This window comes from Convolutriloba macropyga, chromosome 15 (genome assembly GCF_964194025.1).
Source record: "Convolutriloba macropyga chromosome 15, txConMacr16.3, whole genome shotgun sequence".
Classification (NCBI taxonomy): domain Eukaryota; kingdom Metazoa; phylum Xenacoelomorpha; order Acoela; family Convolutidae; genus Convolutriloba; species Convolutriloba macropyga.
Genome location: NC_134482.1, coordinates 25,114,747 through 25,129,031, shown reverse-complemented (window position 1 = coordinate 25,129,031; position 14,285 = coordinate 25,114,747). Strand labels below are relative to the sequence as shown.

Below are 14,285 nucleotides of genomic sequence, written 5' to 3'. Positions count from 1 at the left end.
TTGCATCAAAAATTTTTTGCAAAAAACTTCAAGATCTTAAGCAATCTGGTTTTTTTTAATGAATTACAGTGAAGCGCGCTTTTTCTTGAGCACCTTAACGCTTCTTGGGTGAAATTTTTGGACGATTTCTGATTAAGCGATGTATCTTTTATCAAAATAATAAAAATCGATAGATCTGTTTTCGTTGTTCGTCATAAGAAGAGGTTCTTTTAAGCGTTCCTGTTCTAAAACAGAGGCTCCAATTCGGTTTAAAAATTTAAAACACTTTATTATGTTCTCGATTTAATCAACTTGTTTTCAATTTTATTGTTTTATTTCAAAATCAGTTTTTTTGTTATCATGAACTCTAGTAAAAGTGATGATCTAATTAACTTCACTTGAGTCAATATAATTTTTTTTCATCTGCTAACTAAACTATTACCATCACTATTGAATGGGGATGTTAATAATTTCGTCAGATTTTTATCAATGACGATTTAGCGACCACTATAATCAGTTAAGTTAATCATGTTACTAAAGTTTATAATAACAAGATAATTTTGAAATAAAACATGAAATTGTAATAATGCTGAAAATAATAATAGAAACCATGTGATTTATAGAAAAAACACATAATATTAATGAAAGAAACAGCACAATTTGATTCAATTAAAAGTTTAATAAAATTGTTGTTGGTCTTAATCCTGAGTTGGTCTTAATCTCGAATTAGAGCCGCTGTTTTAGGACAAGAAGGTTTAATCAAAAACGCATTTTCCTAAGAAGAGCTAAGAAAACAGTTCCTTCACTTTTTTCTATTTCGCTAAAATAAACATCACCAAATCAAAACGCGCCTGAGCGTTTCACGCAAGAAACCTTAAATTGCTCAAGAAAAAGCGCGCTTTATTGGAAATCTTTTGTATGAGCATGGTTGTTCAAGATTTTGAATTGTTTTTTTTTTGCAAAAAAAGTGATGATGCAAGATCTTGTAGGACGAAAATTTTATTAAAAGATCTTGAAAAAAATGGCTGTCTTGCAAGATCTTGTAGGACAGATAATGGTTATGTTGCTTGTTCTTTGCAAATTTGTTTCGGCTGAGCTGTTTCTTGTTGGCTGTCTGAGACTTTTTACCTTTCCTTTCGATCAAAAATTTTCCTAGATAGGTTTCCATGGTTTCAAGGTATAATTTGATGCAAAATTACAATTGTTATTTGAATTTCATTGAAGTTTAGTAGCTAAATAATAAATGTTATGATTTTTCCTGGAGTGAAATATTTTCCAAATTTGAGAAAAACAAATTCTAATTTTTGAAATCTCTCGGAAATTTTCCACTCTGCTCTTTTAGTTTTTGGGATTTCTTTGTTAGTGGAAGACTGACTCATCATTGATGAGAAGATTAACTCCTTATTGGTTGTAATGTTATGTTATAATGGAAAAAAGGATCAGAGACAGCGTTCTTGTCTCATTCTGATCTTGATTAATCATGTTCTAATTTTTTTGAATTTTTTAAAGATTAAGTGTTATCTTTAAGTATTCGCTCAAGACGAACGAATACCTATCTGACAAAACATTGCAAGACGATGTAACGTTCAGCAATATTCTGCCAGATTTTTCAACACCTTGTGAAATTCTCGCAAGATAACCAATCGACATGGGAGGCTGCACATGCATTTCTTTAATCACAATCTCTTTTCTTGCAACAATTAAAATCAATACAAAACCAAAGTTTTAACATACTAGCAACAAAAACAATATTTTCATTATCTGTAAACCATACAATGTACTATTAAAATACACTCTTTGAATTTGAGATTATATATATATATATATATATATATATATATATATATATATATATATATATATATATTTGAAGCACCAATTTCAATTTTCTCTCTAATTAATATATTAAAAGAAAATTCTGCTCTCAAAAGATTACGTGTTTTGTATATAGCGCGTTAAAAAAAGAAAAACAGAAAGTGCTCCGTGAGAGGGTGGCCGCAAAAATTAGCTGCCCCCTAAAATGGGGTGGGGGGTATAATAGAACTCAAAAGTTCCGAATCCAGGAGTTCTAACAGAAAACACAGCGTTTTGTACAGTGACATATCATTATACCCCAATGATTCTGCATTTTTCATCTTTTAAGATCTGATAAGATGCTAACCAAAAATTTTTATCTTGTAAGATCGTATCTGGTCTTACACGATAAAAATTCTGCCCTACGTGAACTTTAATTGTGTAAGATCTGATAAGATACTTATCAGATCTTATAAGATAATAATTCAATTTTATCGAAATGGTATCTTATAAGATCTGATAAGTATCTCAGCAGATCTCACACAATAAAAGTTCATGTAGGCCAGTTATATTATCGTGTAAGATCCGGGAAGAATTCAAGGTCGTGTGGAATTTCAATATAACTGTATAACGTAGTCAAGTCCCTACGAAAGCTAAAAAATAATTGGTCAATTAACCAATTATTAAACAAAAAATTTTTGTTGATTCTGCTTTGGCGGCAGTTTTATTTTGAGTCTTAACTAGGTAAGATGGCTAAATTTAGCAGTTCAAGATAGCTTTGGTCTTTGAAGAAATTTTTTCGATCTAGTTTGATAATCATTGCCGCAGAAAAAGCCTCTAACACTCGAAAAACTCTTTTCACAAAATTTCATAAGTCTCAAAAGACAATATAAGATAATTATCGTTGTTGCTGTGACACTTAAGTGTTGCATGCTGTAGCTTTTCGGCTACTGCTTGAAGAGAACTCTAAATTGTCTTCAATAGGAAGAATATGTCATACTTTTTTATCGTATGCCAAAAATTTTTATCGTATAACTAAAAATCTTTTCAGCAAGATGAGTCATAGCTTTCCGAATGTTTATCTTACAAGATCTTATAAGATTCTTATAATATCTTGCGCGATATATTTTTTTCAGGCAGAATTTTCATCTTGTAAGATCTGATAAAAGTGAACTTTTTATCGTGTAAGATCATATCAGATCTGAAAAAAAATTATCTTGTAAGACCTGATAAATTGTCTTACAAAGTCTTGGTCAGGCGATGCTAATCTTATTAGTACTTATAAGACAATTTTGTGAGAAATTTTTAAGATCTCACACGATAAAAATTCTCAAATGTCTGAGGTATACAGCAGTTTTTTTCAGGGCTCTCGACTCCAGATGGTGAAACAAGAGGCGAAGAGTATTTTGATGTTATCGCCCATGGTCACATTGCAGACTTCCAACCTTTAATTGCGCGATACTTGATAGGAATTGCGCATCAATTCCAGTTCCTGGAAGCTATTTGCAAAGACAGCGGAGCTAGTTATAAATACCTTGTCGATTGCAACATTGATAACAAACCTGACGCAACCCAGAAGTTCAGAGAAATGTTGAGCAAAGGCAAAAGCGTCTACTGGCGAACACTGTTGGAGGTATAGTTCTTTTTGCAAAATTGAGATAAAAGTGAAATTTGGAAAACAAATTGACAAAGTTGTTTTGCAAAACATATAGTATTAATCCAGAAATTGTCATTGTTAATAATAAGGAATCATCTTTTTATGGTATTAGATAGACAAAAGTCGCGTTTTATCTGCGGTAAAACAGATAAACAATATTCTTCATATTTTTGTTTTCTTAGGATCAAACCCAAAAGACGTATTATGACGTATTAGGACGTACCATGGTTATGACGTAATGAAGTGATTTCATTAAGGCAGACCCTAAGGATAATCATAAGAATCAATAGAAAACTATTTATATCTGATCGCGAAGTAGACTCAGGTAACTCTATTTTCTATTAAAATCCCATTCAGTGATAGCGCAGAGACAGAGAAGTAAAAGTTCAATTAAAACGACAAAATCTTCTGTCGGAGTTAAAAATGTACAAATATAAATGTAAGACTGATGACTAAATATTGAGTTTGTCATTTGTTCCTGAATAGTATTCAAATTAACTTCGAGGACTCGGTCAATTCTGTCAAAACCGCTGAAACTTCACCGGTAAACTCGCAAATCTTACAAATATTAACCGCGCTAGGTTCGAACCCGTGTACGGCAATTTCTTTTTAGTAAAAAATCCGGTGAATGCGGTGAAAAAAAAATGTCACCGCTAAAAACCTCAAAAATCCACTTGGAAAGCCACTTGGACATCTATCGTTTTTACTGACTTTATGCCCTTGGTATTGAAGACGAAAGAATTTCTGCTATATAATTGGATCATGGTGTTTGCATGAGAGTCTTGTTTCCAGTTCAGTAAAGAAAGATCGAAGAAACGCGAGATATATTGATAGCTGATTGCCCAGTTGGCGGTCGTATTCTGAGAAAAGAAAAGTGCGAGGGGAGCTGTAGTCCACCATGGAAATGCAAACCAATGATGCAGAATTGAAACGGAATTTGAATAGCGGTTTTAAAAGTTGGGTGCTGTTTTTGAATGCGTGCAAATGTTTGGGGTCTCCGAAATTGGATCATTTTTTATACAACGTGACCCGGGTTGAGGTGTCACCGCTAAAAATTGCTAAATGATGTAAGATTTGAGGTAAATTTGAGTAAAATTGTAAGATTTGCGTTCAATGCGATGAATGCTGTGAATGCAATGAAAAAAAAAATTTTCAGCGCTACCAGCAGAATGCAGTGAAAAAAATTTCACCGCTAAAATCACAAATCTTACAAATACTAACAGCGCTAGGTTCGAACCCGTGTACGGCAATTTCTTTTTTGTAAAAAATCCGGTGAATGCGGTGAAAAAAATGTCACCGCATTCAACGCTAATCTTACATTATTTTTTGACCAAACCTCGACCCGGGAAACCTATAAGCGATTTAGTTGAAGGGCTGAGTTCGTTCGACAGCAGCAATATGGAGGCATCAGATAATTAGTTGAGACAGTTGCACATGATAACGCATATGAACATGCTTAATTGCTAAAAAGCATGCCTGGACTGGGTAACATAGAAATTCGAGAGAATATCGTGCAACCTACGTTGGCTCGTTATTAGAAGAAATTATATTTGTATATATATTAAGCGATCAAATTCCCTCAAAACATTAAGGATTTAGCTATTTGTTTCTCTACTTTTGGGGAAAAAATAGTTCTGTTTGACAAATACTGCGAAGGCAGGAAGAATCTTCATTTCGGCAGACGTTTGACCATTTTGAAGGAAGCCAAATATCTGCAAAAAAAGCTAGACTAATTACCTTATGTTTGCCCAACTCACGAAAAGATGCCTGAACCACCACTCTGAATTGCGTACTAACGGTTGCGGTTAACGACTGCGACAAAAAGGCAAGTTTTAAAACACTGGAACTCTAGATATATTTGGTGATCATGCAAGTGTCTGCAAGGCACAATTGGATGACATATCCAGATGTTATCAAATTTATGACAGAATACCGTTAGCAGTTACAAGGACTAATTTAACCCCAGTTATAGAAAAACAGAGTTAGCCGGTTTACATCAAAACTCCCTTATTGTTCTCTCGTCATGACAATTGAGTCAAGCCGCTGTACTTATAACGTGACGTCTTCTATTCCAACAATCGTCGTTAAAATTTTGACTGATTGGTCAAGGTATGCCATTGAAGCAGCAATAGATCGTCAGTCAAATCAAGCTTTGCGAGAAGATTTGAGCCATTCAAGGATAGTTTTTTGAGACTCTTGCAAAGGAAATATTAGGGATTTTATTTTAGTTTTTATACAAAGTGCTGTTGAAGCGAATTGCGTTGCTAATGAAAGGCACAAAATTGCTTTTTCAAGAACACCTCAGGCTCTCCACAAGCTAGCTTAATCAGTGCCTAGTGGTTGCGCTGTTCGAAAATTGTCCGCTGAAAATTAGACGAAACCTTTTGCTGCCAGATAAAATTAAATTTTAATCAGATGGATGCCGCAGTGCCTCACAAACATTGAAAACCGGATTCTGTGGGGTTGCTCGGCAAAGTGGAGTTCCAATATTGTAGGTTCAAATTCAGCTATGTGGTTATCTCAAATAGTCAAAGGTTTTGCGAGATCTACCACTAGTGTAGTAATCAACATTAACATTTAGTTTTTTAACCAAGTGGGTTGACTATTTAAAATACTAGGTCTCAGATTACTCACACTTGTTCACATATTTTGAAACATACTTACTGGTGTCAATACACTTCTTAGTTTTTTTTAAGGTCTGTTCTATTTTTAACTATAAAACAAAATAATTTGTTACAACATAGGATGACTACTGAATTAGATGAAAGCTTAAAAAGCTTTCTAAAGCTAATCCAACAGTTTTGCAAATTGCTTTTGAACACATTAATATATCACCAGAAGAGAAAAAAAAAACGAGAAGATGAACAGTAAATCGAACAATCAAATTCAGAAGTACAACAACGAAAAAAAATACAGTGAAAAGAAGATGAGGAAATCAAAAAAACTTAAAACAGATTAACGGTTTTGTAGTTTTCTTCACGTCAGCAAAAAGATCTAAAGCAATACACACACACACACACACACACACACACACACACACACTATATATATATATATATATATATATATATATATATATACATTATATATATATATATATATATATATATATATATTTATATATATATATATATATATATATATATATATATAATGTATATATATATATATATATATATATATATATATATATATATATATTATATATATATATATATATATATATATATATATATATATACTGACAAAAGATATTTGTGACATAAAAACCAAAAAGCCTACAAAGAATAGATTGTAGCAGATTGATTACCAAAAGAGTTCAAAGACATTTGAATTTTTCATCTTGTTCGGGAATAACCACAAATTCTGTCATCCTCAACTACTTAGACTGACTAGTCCTTGTTCATTATCTATTTGTTAGGGAGATGGACGAGGATGAAAATTTACATATAAAAAAGCAACAAATTTTCGAATTTGCTGGAAAATTAACATTTCAGACTGAACAAGACGCTGATGAGGACCACTTCTAATCTACTTCAAAATATGCAAATATGAAAAGAACATAATGAATTCAATTTTTTTCATCTTTCTTCATCACCAGTATTATGCATGATGCAAACAGACAATGTTCAATATAAATTATTCAAGATACATTTCAACACCACTATGCAACAAAATGTGAATCTATAAATTCACTTTGTTCTGTCTAAGTCTTATCTCTTTGGTGTTAACTAACGTTTAGAGGTACAAATTTAAGCAAAAACCAAAGTTACTACATTTTAATTGAATTTAAAAAATTATTTTTGTGAAGCGATAATATTGTGAAGCGAAATTATTGTGTGATGCGATAGCGGCTATTATTGGGGACATCGTGGTCTTTTACAATTCAAAGAATTTGAATTGTATTGGGGCGCTCTCTTTTTTTGAAGATTCTTTGACAAATTTCCATGATTTTTGAAGTGAAATTGGAATATTGATTTTGGTCACGCCGAAAAAGGAAATGGAGCGAAAAAGCGAGTGGTTTTGCGGCGTGAAATTTGTTCGCTTTTAAGTAGAGAAGAAAACAGTGTTTGAACGAAAATTCGCTTTCACCCTAGTGGTTTTTTATTCACATGTGACATTTTCACTTTGATTTTTACTGTTTTTTTGAGTTTTTGGATCGGATTAAATGGATTTCTCAATTCATTCATAGTTCAATCTAGGCTTAGTTTTTTGTTAGAATCAGATTGACATTTCTTGTTAGTAGTTTTTTGTTCTCGCTAGCGGCATTTTGAAATTGGTTTTCTGTATTTTATCTGATTTTTAAGAAAATATTTTCCCTATTCACTCATAGACCTTAATAGGTCTCGTTTTTTGTTTAGTCAATGAAAATTATTTAATTATTTGAATTGTACGTCAGGAATTGTCCTGCTATGTTTTTTTAATTTTTCGTCACCTTTGATGATTATTACGTCCTGACTTCTTGGAATTGACTTCAGTGACTTCTATTGATGTGCAGTTAACTTTGTGTGCGTGACGTCATTTCTGCTTTTAGGTCAATTGCGTGACTTACTTCACTCAAAAATGACTTCTGAACTCACTTATGTGACTTTAAACTTTATGAACATTTTAGTTAAAGATCAATAGTGTGCATCTAAGTAGTGCCAAGCTTATATACCCTAATTCTTGAGTACTAGTCTTTAGATTTTGATTTCGAATATCAGTTTTGAAAAAACTCTCTGAGCGCTTTTTCCTTATAGACCGTGTGTCATAAAATTTGTAGGCCGAATCTAACCCTAGTGGTCTATTAAAGGACTGGTGGTTGACTGTCTATCTTATTTCTTTAGTTGTTTCAGTTCATGGAAGGCCACAAGCGTCTATCGCGGCTATTTTCCGGCAATCTGCCGGCTATGTTTTTTCAAAGGTCGTATACGTCAAAAAATTTTTCTTAGAATTCAGTTAGGCTTAAAATAGTTCTTGACAATAAAATAAGAAAAAATCATGAAATCAAAATTTATAAGAGTTAAACAATCAGTTCTAATGTCTAATTTGTCAGCTTCACTGTTCAACAAATTGCTTCGCTCAGAATACCAAATTAATTTCAAGATAAAATCAAAGTTTGCTTCAGTTTTTGTTAATAACTCAACGTATGATCTGATTTTAGCAATCATACGATAGGATTGTTAAATTCCGATCGTAAGTAAAATTCAGGCTTTCCATATACAGTCTCAGTCGATCTCTAGTGGTTCCACGGTATTGCTGCTCGAAAATCATCCGCTTCAAACTAGAAGAAATATTTTGCTGTTAGAGAAAATTGAATTTTAATGAGATAGATGCCGCAGTGCCTCCCAAACATTGAATTCTAAATTTTATGGGGTTGATTGGGGAGTGGAGATCTGATATCTTAGGTTCAAATTCAGTTGTGTGGTTATCTCAATTAGTGAAAAGTTTTGCGAGAGCTACCACTGAATTAATAATCAACATAATGGTAAAAAAAATATTGAGTTTTATAACCGAGTAGATTGTCAATTTGAAATACTAATAAGTCTCTGACTTATTACAATAGCTCGCAGAGCAAAGTTCTATCGGCTGTACTATATTACGAGTGAGCATGTCTCTCATTTAACTGAAACGATAATGAAACTAATATTTGGCCAAATTTCAATCCAAATTACAAATGCTCAACAATGAACTCGTCAGGGTTCTTTTTTCTAATTTGAAGAGTTATCTAAGCCGCTTTAAACAATTGAACTTTTTCATTGTGTTAAGAGTTAATTCAGTCATTGTATTTTTAAAAAATTTTTCTCTAAGACACCAACGTTGTACATATTGAGCGCAAATTTTTCTTGATCAGAAACAGTATCTCTACTGGACTACTTTATCAGCAGACCACATAAACTTCATTTAAAAATGTTAGACTATGACGACTTTTTTATTTTAAAAAATCGAACAAAGTTTTAAACGTTCCTTTGAGCCTGAAATGTTGCACAATTTTTTTGAATAAAGAGTGCACAATATTTTATGGCATTTTGATACGTTATAATGAAAACTAAACAACTAATTGGGACTGAAAATAGTAAATCGCATGTACACCAAAATTTACAATTTTTTTAGAAAAATTGAAATTTTAATTGTCTTTCGTTTATATTTTTGAGTCTAACAAGGCGGCTCGTTAATGTGCGTTCGCACATGATGTTCCGACCCGAGCTCATCTACATTTTGACTTAATTGTCAACCAAATGAAGAGATAACAAAAATAGATGTTTGAATTTAAAAATGCCACATTTTAAGTTAATTAAACACACTAAATTCTGCCTCGATGAAATAGCAATCATAGGTTTCATTCATGTGACATCAATAACTCATCACAATAAGTCGTATGGCAAAGAAAAGTACATCAAAACCACGAAATTTTTGAGAAAACCCATAGTATCAAAGTCAAAAAATTCTACAGCTTTCAACGGAAGGCATTTATTACGCTAAATTATGCCTAGATGATGTGACGACTAGGATATTTGTCATTCAAAATTTATCAATAAGACATTACAACAAGTCATTGACTATGAAAACAACAACAAAAACAGGCAAAATCCAAAAGTTCGGTAGAAAATTGAGAGAAGAAACTGTCGAAGCTATTTAAACCATAAGCTTTTTTCTCTGAAAAATTTTTCAACGATCCATTGAACGTCTTCACTAAGCCAATGGGAGCTATCAATATTAGGATAATGTAATACGATTTCAAAAGGAACCAAAATTACAAAAAAAAATCCAAAAATTATAAAAGAAATTATGAAAACTCGTGCACCGAAGTAAAAAAAACCAATAGTTAGAAGACAAAACCGCTAACTAGATAAATTGTTGCTGATGTAGAAAAAAGCGAAAATAAGCTTAAGATTGACTCATGTTCAAAAAAAAATAAAAAAATATTTTTAAAGTCTTAACAGCCATTAAACTCAAAAGCTTTCATTGGAATTCAATGAATACGCTCAGCTATGCCACGATGTGAATACAAGGATGTTTATGATGCCTAGGTAATCAAAAAGACATCACAATATGTCTTATGACTATGAAAAAAAACAACAAATACAGGCAAAAACCAAAATTTCTTTAGAAAAATGGCAGAAGAAAGTGTTGAAGCCATTTAAACCATATTTTTTTCTCAGAAAGTTTTATCTATGATCCTTTGGACGTCTTCACCAAAGGAAGATGTAGCCATCAATATTAGGATGACGTGATAAGATTTCAAAATGAACCAATAAAACGAAGTGTCCAAAAAATTTTTTAAAAAAATTGAAATCTTGTGGCATTGAAGACGTATAACCAATAGTTATTTGATAAAACCGCCAATGAGATTAACTTATGTTGCAGTGGTATGAAGGATTTCAATCCTGTTTTTACTGAGACGAACTTACAGTTCACAAAAATAATTTTATGATTTTCTAATTTTAAAAAAACTTATTTTTATTAAAAAATTTATTTTCAAAGTCTTAACAGCCATTAGCTGTCCAATCACAGCACTAGATAGCTTCACTTAATGCTCATTAGCAAGTCTATTGCACCTTTAGTCAACAAGTTCATGCCATAGGATTATAAAACTTTAGTAAAACCTCAAAAAATGAATCAAAATTTCATTTGAAATTACGAAATTTGAGATACGAGTCCAAAAAAACATGAGCGATTTTTTGTTCATTGGGCTTCAATTGATCGTAAAAGAGGTTTGTAATTAACGGAACTTCGATACTAAAAGTGTCTAGTAGTCTCTAGGTGACTTGAAAAAACAAAAAAATTGCAAAATTAAAAAGAGCTCCCAAACCTAATTCGAATTTTTTTATATATATTAAACTTCCCTCTAAGACTAGAACTAGTCTTTATTATCTCCTTTCGTCTATTAAAAACCTAAAATTGATTTATTTTTTTGCGTGAAATCTAGTTTTGAATTAAATTTTTTGTGGAAAAAACGTTAATTCGAACGAAAATTACGGTAAAAGTGAACAAAAGTGAACCAAATATCCAGTGTTCAAATGAAACTTTAAACCTCGATAACTCCTCGAAAAAAACGAAATTCAAAAAAATGTTTTTAATTTCGAATTCTACGCTGGACGAGCTTTTCAATGATATCACGCACATTTCTCTACGATGAATATATCGGTCGGCCAAAATTCACGGAACAAAAAAAACCCATTTGAGTATATAGTTCCTCCCCCCCACAAGTGGGGTCGGAACAATAATACCTAACCAATTATAGGCAAGAGACACTGAAACTTTTTGTCTATAAAGTTGCACATCACTTTTCGACGCCGCCTAAAATGAAAAAAAACAATCAATATTTTTTGCAACAAAATATTTAAATACAAAAGACTAAACCAGATAAAATTGATTTGAAAACACTTCTTTAGGATCTCACTGGTGACCGTTCTCCGAACCCGAGGGCAGTTTTGGAGTACTTCAGACCACTGGAGGAATGGCTGGATGCATTTATAAGAGAAAATGACGTCGACGAAGGATGGCCAGAAAATGATTAATTCCAAAAACTGACGTAGTCCGGAGAGAGTACTATTGTGAAAACATTTCATTCATTTATTATTCAATTGAAATTGTAACAATCATGCTTTTATACAGAGTTTGGCATAGTTGGCTGCGCAGCTTTTTAAACTTATGATCCCGCAGGCTAGGGGTCTTGCCTTCTTATGAAATTCTGATATTTAACAATGACTTGCCAGATTTTCCAATTTAAAGTTGATGCGCTCCACCAAAGTCTCACCAGAAAAAGAATGTTGTTATGAAATCGCACTTTTCTCATATCTTTTCTCTCTTTTATGTTTAATGTGAATGCAAACTCAGTCATAATTCAACAAACGTGAAAACAAAACACATTTTGAGAGAACTTTCTTGTAACAATGAAACTCCGAACCCAGACGATCAATGTTCTAAAACTTTTTTTACCGAAACAGATGCACATTGCGTCAAAAATTGTTTTTTTTACTTCGTAAAACTAGAGGTGCGAACATATTTTTGACGATCAATTTATTTTCATATCAAGCGACGCATAATCATCCGAAGCTTACTACATCAAAATTCAGGTAAACTGATCCGCTTGCTTACAGCATGTTGACTCCAACGTGAAATCTGAGCAACTTGCGATTGGCTCGATAATTTCTATCCAGATTTTGCATTGTGAACTTTTTGAAATTTTGCATCTGAAGTTTTTTATTGTTTTACCTGACTTTTTTTTCAAGAAATACGCTGTTTCTCTGACTCCAAGCGCATAGAACCACCACAACGGTTCTGTAACCACGATCTCTAATCCTAAGTAGTCAGATGAGTTGAATGACAGGCCTAGATCACGCGAAAAAGTTGATCATAGGTTTTTTGTGGTGATAATATAATGGTTTTTGGTGATAAACTATGTTTATGGCGAAATTCGTAAATGGTCACTTTTCTTGGGCTTCCGATCATTTCCAAAATCATTCTATAGCAAAATGGCACTTCTACTGGGGTTTAAAAAAGCTGGAAAAATAAAATTGGGGTGCAAAATTTTTTGCCATAAAACATTTTTTCTCTCGGGCGTAAACAGAAAATTTCATATTGACATTACCGGTGATATAGCAGTAAGAAAGCAAAATCTTATAAAAAACTCTGTTTGATGGTTTTTTCATTAACAACGCTTCTAACGACTGTGGCTAGTTTCCTAGGCCCTGACAAAAGTCATATAAAAGCCTCCAGTGACATCCATTTGAGCTTTTTTTTGTTTGACCTGACTTTTTTTTCAAGAAAAACGCTCTTTCTCTGACTCCAAGCACATAGAACCACCACAACGGTTCCGTAACCACGATCTCTAATCATATGTAGTCAGATGAGTTGAATGACAGGCCTAGATCAGGCGATAAAGTTGATCATAGGTTTTTTGTGGTGATAATATAATGGTTTTTGGTGATAAACTATGTTTATGGCGAAATTCGTAAATGGTCACTTTTCTTGGGCTTCCGATCATTTCCAAAATCATTCTATAGCAAAATGGCACTTCTACTGGGGTTTAAAAAAGCTGGAAAAATAAAATTGGGGTGCAAAATTTTTTGCCATAAAACATTTTTTCTCTCGGGCGTAAACAGAAAATTTCATATTGACATTACCGGTGATATAGCAGTAAGAAAGCAAAATCTTATAAAAAACTCTGTTTGATGGTTTTTTCATTAACAACGCTTCTAACGACTGTGGCTAGTTTCCTAGGCCCTGACAAAAGTCATATAAAAGCCTCCAGTGACATCCATTTGAGCTTTTTTTTGTTTGACCTGACTTTTTTTTCAAGAAAAACGCTCTTTCTCTGACTCCAAGCACATAGAACCACCACAACGGTTCCGTAACCACGATCTCTAATCATATGTAGTCAGATGAGTTGAATGACAGGCCTAGATCAGGCGATAAAGTTGATCATAGGTTTTTTGTGGTGATAATATAATGGTTTTTGGTGATAAACTATGTTTATGGCTAAATTCATAAATGGTCACTTTTCTCCGTTTTCCGATCTTTTCCAAACTCATTCTATAGCAAAACGGCACTTCGTTTGAGGTTTAAAAAAAGCTGGAAAAATAAAATTGGGGTGCAAAATTTTTTTGCCATAAAACATTTTTTCTCTCGGGCGTAAACAGAAAATTTCATATTGACATTACCTGTGATATAGCAGTAAGAAAGGAAAATCTTATAAAAAACGCTGTTTGATGGTTTTTTCATTAACAACGCTTCTAACGACTGTGGCTAGTTTCCTAGGCCCTGATAAACGTAATATCAAAGCCTCCAGTGACATCCATCTGAGCTTTTTTATTGTTTTACCTGACTTTTTTTCAAGAAAAACGCTCTTTCTCTGACTCCAAGCGCATAG

The 14,285-nt window shown here is 32.7% G+C and overlaps 1 protein-coding gene across 1 annotated transcript in view; it reads left to right on the top strand.

The window, feature by feature from the left end:
* LOC142354125 (angiotensin-converting enzyme-like) overlaps window positions 1-12,049 on the top strand; it is a 30,680-nt gene extending 18,631 nt beyond the window's left edge. The window contains exons 2-3 of the mRNA XM_075406394.1: window positions 3,138-3,406; window positions 11,806-12,049. Of these exons, the coding sequence (XP_075262509.1) occupies window positions 3,138-3,406; window positions 11,806-11,931 (395 nt within the window). The 3' untranslated portion in view covers window positions 11,932-12,049. The remainder of the gene's footprint in view (window positions 1-3,137; window positions 3,407-11,805) is intronic.
* Window positions 12,050-14,285: the final 2,236 nt, after the last annotated feature.